At 47.6% G+C, this 8,106-nt stretch overlaps 3 protein-coding genes across 3 annotated transcripts in view; 1 reads left to right on the top strand and 2 right to left on the bottom strand.

The window, feature by feature from the left end:
- The window catches only part of LACBIDRAFT_332915 (uncharacterized protein), a gene marked incomplete at both ends in the record, with an annotated part of 2,005 nt that extends 958 nt beyond the window's left edge, over positions 1 to 1,047 (bottom strand). Inside the window, 8 exons of the mRNA XM_001887438.1 lie at positions 34 to 214; positions 268 to 293; positions 351 to 376; positions 434 to 461; positions 516 to 573; positions 739 to 803; positions 921 to 959; positions 1,013 to 1,047. Of these exons, the coding sequence (XP_001887473.1) occupies positions 34 to 214; positions 268 to 293; positions 351 to 376; positions 434 to 461; positions 516 to 573; positions 739 to 803; positions 921 to 959; positions 1,013 to 1,047 (458 nt within the window). The remainder of the gene's footprint in view (positions 1 to 33; positions 215 to 267; positions 294 to 350; positions 377 to 433; positions 462 to 515; positions 574 to 738; positions 804 to 920; positions 960 to 1,012) is intronic.
- Positions 1,048 to 3,526: 2,479 nt separating this feature from the next.
- On the top strand, positions 3,527 to 5,392 carry LbAMT2.3b (ammonium transporter; the record flags this gene model as incomplete). Its single annotated transcript, XM_001887482.1, has 8 exons — positions 3,527 to 3,558; positions 3,605 to 3,675; positions 3,727 to 3,765; positions 3,818 to 4,195; positions 4,251 to 4,376; positions 4,427 to 4,714; positions 4,763 to 5,067; positions 5,120 to 5,392. 8 exons carry the CDS (start codon positions 3,527 to 3,529, stop codon positions 5,390 to 5,392), a joined length of 1,512 nt encoding a protein of 503 aa, XP_001887517.1.
- Positions 5,393 to 5,703: 311 nt separating this feature from the next.
- Positions 5,704 to 7,506, bottom strand: LACBIDRAFT_310392 (uncharacterized protein). The gene is made up of 9 exons (XM_001887437.1): positions 7,444 to 7,506; positions 7,353 to 7,385; positions 7,147 to 7,192; positions 6,940 to 7,099; positions 6,851 to 6,889; positions 6,444 to 6,798; positions 6,303 to 6,388; positions 6,004 to 6,252; positions 5,704 to 5,951 (listed from the first exon to the last, which is right to left on the bottom strand). The coding sequence occupies exons 2-9, from the start codon at positions 7,360 to 7,362 to the stop codon at positions 5,820 to 5,822; spliced, it is 1,077 nt and encodes a 358-aa protein (XP_001887472.1). The 5' UTR covers positions 7,363 to 7,385; positions 7,444 to 7,506; the 3' UTR covers positions 5,704 to 5,819.
- Between the last annotated feature and the right edge of the window lie 600 nt (positions 7,507 to 8,106).

Here is an 8,106-nt window from a genome sequence, read left to right as displayed (position 1 = left end):
CACTGAATTATATAGAAGGGCGCATTGGCGGACCTAAAATGGCTCCTGCAGCGGAAGCGGGTTGAAATAGCTTCAAGAGGAGGAACTAATAATGACAAACCGAACTCCCCCACAATGAGTAAAACCTGGGATGCTGTGAGCCAAGGTACCACGTGGGATACTTCAAAATCAGGACATACGATGATAGCGATGAGCCATCCTTTTCGATCGCTTACTATAAACTTATTGAGAATTAGTCCGAAGGAAATGACCGTAAAAACAACACACGTCGCCAAATGCGCGATGCCAGGAAACTATTAAGGTACAAATCTTAGTGAAGGAATCGGAACGAGACGATGTAGTGGCCTCACCATTGAACCATGAACGCTGTCAATCCCTATCATAAAATTGAGCATGAAGGTTTTAAAAAATTAGTAGCGATTGGGAGACGCACGCTAAACAGAACTTGAACCACCAGCGTTCTATACCCAGAGTCGGTAAGCGGGTGTGGAGGATAGGAGCATAAGACTATGTACCGAGGGATTTCGCCAAGGAAACTCTGATTGCCCCAATTCGTGATGGTATATGCGTAAACTATAAGGGAATAGTCAACGAAAGGCATAAGCGATAAAGTAGGTATGTCTGTACCGGTATGAGATATAAGGGCTTGATGTATCGTGTCGGAAACCATTACGGCCGCAACCTATGCGAAGTGAGCACCATGTATGTGAGATAAGAGCATCTGAAACCAATTTTTACCAGAGTCTTGAGGGGCCATCGGTCGCTTTGGTGTGTGAAGTAGTACCAGGCTTGAATGCAAGAAACTGGGAGAGTTCTGTCAGTTTTTTAAATAAACGGAGGATGGGAAATGGAAGACCTCCAAAAAGACTATGGAGTAGTTAATCTGAGAGAGCTGTTACAAGGATACCATGAATGCTCACCATCCAGAGACCACAACTCCGATAAAAGCTGCACCCAAGCTACATTGGAGAGAGTTTGAGGGATTGATGATACCGAAGCGAATGACACTCACGTATCGTTGAGAACGATCTGTGCGGCGTCTGCCATGCCCAGAAATTCAAAAAAGCGTGGTAAAAAATGAACGTGGGATGGGCGACGGAGAATTGAGCTCAAGCTTTTATATCTGCGTTTCGTGATGGCTGTTAAATTCTCATGATCTGTCTTGGCCGATTCCATTAGGCGGAGTTCAATCTCGTCGATGCCATCAAGGAATTTGTATCTGATGACGTCAGGTGATCGTTTCGCAAACTAATTTAGGACGTACAGCCAGCGTTTTTGGTTTTCAAATGGAAAAAGATTTTCCCTGCTTCACAAGCCTTCATTCTCGAGGTGCATTGCCGAAATTTGGGCCCCAGCACAGTAATGACCGAGCTCGGCAAATAAGAGGATATATACATATCAACTCCAAGGAGATAAATAAGGTCCAGTACATAGCTTGTATTTCAAGTTTGGTTCTTTCTGCAAACGAGCTACTTCCCTCTCGATTCCTTTTGAGATAGAAAAGAAACTTTTGATATGATTAGCCTGAGGTCCGGCGGATGTCTAGTGACAGTGCTTACTGGGAGGGCACCGCTCGAATATTTCTACGTGTTGCGTACTTATTTGTCTTGGATGGGATAAGGACATGTTGACGGATCTTGATTCAATTTAGCGAGTACCCACTCGGAGGCGTAATATGATCAATCAATGCTAGTTAATTCACTGAACCCTGCTTACAGTTATTGCGGTTCAAGCTGTTTCAAGCCATGCCACGGCCTCGCAAGCCTTTGGAGGCCCTTTACGATGATCGCGATCGAACCTTTCACGTGCTCAAGAATGGACGGCATTCGGCAATTTACCTTTTGGCCGATTTGCAAATTCAGATCCTTGAGATGATGGTTGAGGCTTCAAAAAAATTGAGGACATCTCTGAATTCGAAAGTGCGGCGATCATTGTGCGGCAGATCTGTGCGGCGATCCGGGTCACGTGTTTGTTGGCCAAACAATAGAGACGCGTCAACACAAGTACAAGATACAAGCGCGACGCGTTTACCTTGCTCGCTCAGCCGCAAACTTCGTAGCTTTCAACTTTAAACATATTATATTAATGTAACTACACATTCCGGTGAAGGAACGGGAAGATGGGGAGCACAGTGTCACGGAACTGCAGCTATAATGTGGCTGACCAGTAACAGTTGCCCCTGCCCCGAGCGTGACCCAGCGGCTCTCGCAGCACCCTCAATCTCTGTCAACAGTTGTCAGTACCTCCCACCCTGCTGTCACTGTGAATGGGCTGGGTGGTGGAAAGATAATCAGAAGGTGGGTCCGGACGCCAGGACCGATGATACTCACGACACGTCAGTGGTTACAACTGTCATCACACATAGATATTAGAACTTTGATTTGTAATAATTTTTTCGAGCTCGAGGGCATTGTCAGGCATGCGCGTGAGGCTTCGTAAAGCAGTAGAATTTTATTAGAATGGTGAGGATGTTGAGCAGAAGTCCCGTGACATGCTCGGCGGAAGTTCCCGCCGCACCTGTTGCCGCACAGTGCGGCGGTTTTTTAGCCGCACTTTCGAATTCAGAGATTTTCTGAAAAAATTGAGGACCCAATTCGCTTTCTGCGTCAGATAAGTAGAAGGGTTGAGAAGCATATCGGTCAGCAGTGTGATTGAAATGTTCGGCGCAAAAGTTGTCAAGTCAACGACGGCGGCGCTCATCTCCACCTCTCTTTGATAACAGCCGCTTCTCCCTACGCCCCACACTGCTTCCGACCTTCCCCTTATAACACCGCGATCGATCATGCACGAGGGTAATTAACCGAGAAATAGCCATTCGTCAGCGGATATATATATATAGACAGCACTTCTTCAAACTGTTCGCAATTTCAACTCGATGGAAACGTAGTAAAGAAGAGACGTTTGTTAAAAGACATCGCTTTGGCACCAACGCACACGCTATCTTGAAGAATCGAAGGTGTGCGTAGTCGTCATCCCGATTTCTTCTCAGAGGTAGCTACCGAATCGAAACAATCTAATCTACATGTCAGCTTTGTCCAGCTTCATGTGTTTCCGCATTTTACCCGAGGTTTCATGCCTGCATACCCTTCACACTGGGGCGATTTCAAGAAAATTTAAATCGCAGCAGTCACACATTTGTTGGTGCTTTGAGACAAAATTTTCTGTCTTGAGGCTGGACGTTGCAATAAGCTGTCGAGGGTCCGTCCTGCCGCCATTGCCGTCGATGTGACGGAGTCTAAATCGTCGGGATCTTCCGAGATAACTCAACGCAAACTCAACGAACTCATGTACATATAACACGATCGGTTTTTTGCAAGCACTTCTGCGACTTCTAATTACTCCCTCATTGATCCTTCTTCAACCGACCATTCTAATAATCCGGCCGATCATGTTCTGGTGGGACAATCCTTCAACGCAACATAAAACGCCACCTCAAGTGCACCTCCTCTCTCTCTCTCTTCCTCATCCCACCTACTTCAAGTCTGCGCCGCCAGCGTGTTACGCTTGACTTCTTTTGTGTAACTCAATGGACTTAATACGTGCTGTCTCAACAAACTCGTGCGAAGCTTTTTACTCTCCCTTCAATTGACTGATGCACCCACAGATATGATCGGGGGGATCTCTCTTTCATTATCATTTCTGGGGCGATGGTCTCTTTTATGATACCTGGGCTGGGTGTGTAATTTCAAGTCGCCAGTGAACCACATCATCTAAATATTCCACAAGCCTTTCTTTATTCCGGCCTGTCCCGGCGCAAAAGTGCTCGTGCGTTATGTAGTCACTCAAAATAATTGTCGTTCCTAACACGCTGAACCAGTTTCACTGATATGGGCTGTATCGGCAAGTAACGCTGTCGTCGTCTTCCAGTGGTTCCTTTGGGGTTATTCCTTGGGTTTTTCACCCACAGCCACCAGTGGTTTTGTTGGAAACCTAAGAAATTTCGGCCTCATGAAAGTATTGGGAGAACCATCTCCAGGAACACCGCTGCTCCCCGACATCCTATACAGTTTTTTTCAGATGGAGTTTGCTTGCGTCACGGCAGGCATTTTAGTAGGGGGCGTCGCTGAGCGTGGCAGAGTCATGCCTGCAATGGTCTTCATTTTTATATGGATGACCCTCGTATATTGTCCTCTAGTCTGTTGGGTATGGAGCGCTAATGGGTGGGCCGCTAAGTGGGGTGTTCTCGATTTCGCAGGTGAGCAGGTTATGCAACTGTTCAATGTTCTAAAGTGACAGTCCTTTTTCATTAGGCGGAGGTCCAGTCGAGATTGGCAGTGGTATGGGTGGCCTTGCGTACTCGTGGGTTCTTGGCCGAAGACAAAAGCGGGAATTAATCAATTTCCGACCTCATAACGTTTCGTTGGTTGGACTTGGCAGTGCGTCGTTTGAACTATTTTATGTGTGATATTCGGCTGACTGCGCATAGCTTCGTTGCTATGGTTTGGGTGGATCGGCTTCAACGGAGGTAGCGCCTTCGGAGCAAACCTCCGCGCCATTTTCGCAGTTTGGAATTCGATGATAGCCGCCGCCTTTGGAGGGATCGTCTGGTGTTTGCTGGATTACCGAATCAACCGGCGCTGGAGTATGGTGGGCCTTTGCTCTGGAACTATTGCCGGTCTGGTGGCAGCAACCCCGTCTTCGGGTTATCTGCATCCATGGGCGTCTGTCATCGTCGGCGTCGTATCTGGAGTTTTGTGTAATTTTGCAACGAAATGTAAGTTTTAGTAGCCGGGGTCAGCATCATGGTTCTTACATATTACAGTGAAATTTCTGTTCCATGTCGATGACGCATTGGACCTTTTCGCTGAACACGCCATAGGTGGAATTATTGGACTCCTGTTCAACTCTTTCTTCGCCTCTTCAACGATCATGGCAATGGACGGCGTGACCACCGCCGTTCCCGACGAATGGGTAAAGCAGCTGTATAAACAATTTGCTTACATATGTGCTACGTCCGCCTACACTTTCGTCTTCACCGCCCTTATAGCCAAGACCGTGGACGCCATTCCCGGTCTGAGCCTGCGGTGTACGAAACAAGACGAGATTCTTGGTATGGATGAAGTCGAGGTACGCCAAATGTCGCACCGTAACCAAAAGTCTCCCTCACATGACAACACAGATTGGAGAGTTCGCCACGGATTATATTGAAATTCGCCGGGACGTCACAGACAAAACATTCTTTTTGGAAGAGTTGAAGAAGCGAAAGTCATTTGTCGTGAAGGCCGAAATGCATGAGCTGCCAAAACTTTCCTCTAAAAACCCCACGGCAGAACAACAAGCGAATTATAGTCCTCACCAGGATGACTCCAAATCCAATTTTTCTTGTCAAAACGATCCGAACCAAATCCAAGAGGTCGACATCGAAAAGCTCAGTCACTATGTCGTTGCCTGACGGATATAAGAGAAGGGGTTGGCAATCATTTACGAATCACGACGGCGTGAAACGACTGGCTTTTTCGAATGACATGGCTTTTCATGAAGGGATGGAGTGGAGACGACGTGGGTATCGAAACTGCAACGGGGTGGGACTCATCAGTGAATAGGGCCGCATTGAAAGTCAGGGGGGAGGAGATTAGGCATGGGCAGACCGCTGGGCAGAAGGTCAACTTGTGTTCGTTTTCGTCCTCTTCACGGCCTTGCCTTCTGCGAGAGTTGGATCTGAAACGAGGCTTCCGTCTATTTGTTATCCAATAAGCACTTTTTAAAGATTTTTGTATGTAACGCAGCTTGTTCATAGGGGTAGCGAAACAGTCACATGACAGCGCGTATGTAGTAGCCAAGTAGTAGCGAGTTACAAATTGATTCCAATTAATTCTTCCTCACTGGCGATTTTTGTACCCCATTTGAACTAGTTTGAGGTCACCGTCACCACGTGAGACGACCGACGTTCTCTCTTGCCTAAATTGTTTCGGTAAGAAACTCAATCCAACAAAATATGCTACAGGCACCACCTAGAGAACAGAATTGTCAAAAGGCACTCAAATGAGTGCGCAAATGACTCACCGCTAACCAGACGAAGAAGAAGACGTTGACACCATTGGAGAGTTCACCACGTCCTGTCGCCTTGGGCCATTCAACTTTATATCCCGAGTGAACTTGATAAAACGCAAGGGCGATGATGAGCAGCCCAAAGGTTGCGTGGAAATAATTCTGGAAAGGTCTACGGGTACGATCACTGGCCTTGACCCAATGAATGATTGCACCCACTCCGCATTGGAGAAGGTAAAGAATAAAGATCGCAACGCCGTATTTCTGATTCGACGAGATAAGATATTCGCCGCAGAGGGGGGATAAAAATATACTTTGTGACTATCGTTTAGATGCGTGGCACCTGCTTCTGCAACAGACTGAATGCCCAGAGCGATTCCAATGACAATAGACGGACCCGCTGTCAAAACATAGTTGGATCCTGCACAGCAGAAAAATGGGAGGGATAAACTTGCCCAACGCGAATTGTGCAATCCAATGTCCTTTAAACCACACGCTTGTGAATGTTCTTGAATACCTCGCCAAAAGAGCCCCAGCGGGCAAAAACAACAGGAAACCGACAGAACAGAAGGTTGCGTGAGCAACAATCATTCGCTGATAAGGCATCAATGGGGTAGCCTCAGACGAGGTGCTCCCCCCGGAGGATGAGGTCCCCCCTGTGCTTCCATTTGACGTCGACGACGACTTGGTCAAGTCTAACTGAAGTACGCCATAATCAACATGCTGCACCAGTGTTGCGTCTTTCGCTGATGAACCTGGGTTTTGAGTTCCAAAAGCGTAAATAACGCTCTGCTTCTGGTCGCTGTTAGCCTTCAAGACGAGAAATGAGTTGGTTCCGAATTTTCGTAAGTGCATCACGTACGGGGATGGTGTAAGCAAGTTGTGGTGTGGATCCTGAGGTCTATTTATCGATAATGAGAAAATGTGGGATAAACCGATTTGACCACCCACAATGCTGAGAGAATCGTTTAAAGTAGCTACACGAGGGGGACTTGCGACCACGGTTGGCATGACCTCTCGCTGAGCTTGGCGTTGAGAGAGAGTTATAGTCCCATCGCTGTTAGACCACATAATGACCATGGGTGTGTTAGCCATTTGGCTACCGAAGCCCCTGCGAAGCGTTCTAAAACAAAATCGCAGTAAGGACTATGAACTGACATTCCCATCCAACCAAGGGTCTCTTTCCCTCGGCTTGTTAAAATATCTGTGAGGTGTGTTAAGTAGGCAGCTGTTTATCCATGGGGTGGAACGCCTCCTATTGACATTCCACAGTGGTGCTGTTGGCATTTGCAGTGATGCACATCGTCTGAAGGAAAAGCGCATTGGTCATAGACGATGAGAAGTCAGGTGTTTCCAGCACGGACAGTACCGCATTGTTGATCGCTCGTAGTCTCAGCCTGTCGGAAGCGTAAATGACTCTGGGAATGACACCAAGTTAAGAAAAGCCCTCAATACCGCGGTGGCAACCTTACAACTCGATGCGAGCAGCAAAAGAAGAGAAAGACGAAGCATATCGATATGACAGAAGGGAGGGAAAGAACTGTGCTGCGGCACTCTTAATTCCAACCAGGTTTTGGGGGCTGAGGGACCAATAAGTTCGTGCCTGCAGTGGGAGTGCCAAGCTTCGCCCTAAATCTGATTAACGGCACATCAGAAGCACACCCTTGAGCTTGGCCAAGAGGCGCAGTCAGTTAATGCCATTAGGGTACTTTTAGTCACGAGAAGTAGACTGAAGCAAGTGCGATCACTCGCAACTTTGACAACGGAAAGTTTGATTGCGGAAATGCGGGTACGCACGCTTTCTCAGAAGTGTGGGACTCAGAGCGGCCGCAGCCGAAGCTATCAGTTGCGCCCTCTCATACCCACTAAAACCCCGGACTCAGAGATCCAGTTATCTGGCAGCCCCTGCTCATCGTGGGGCACTCCATCCCAGGTCTTCCTGACTATCTCGGGATCTATCGCTTTGCGGCGAGGATAAGTATAGATCGTCACACTCCCTAAAAGGGGAAAAGGCAGATAGATCTACGACACTGTGTCGTAGATCAGACCCACACTTGCTCCACACATCGGCCGTGCAGCAAAACAGACGGCGTCAATCCGAATCAGACCTTAGAGAAA

The sequence above is a fragment of the Laccaria bicolor genome, genomic scaffold (assembly GCF_000143565.1).
Source record: "Laccaria bicolor S238N-H82 LACBIscaffold_45 genomic scaffold, whole genome shotgun sequence".
NCBI lineage: Eukaryota > Fungi > Basidiomycota > Agaricomycetes > Agaricales > Hydnangiaceae > Laccaria > Laccaria bicolor.
Note: the sequence above shows the minus strand (reverse complement) of the source record. Positions and strands in the feature narration are given on the sequence as shown.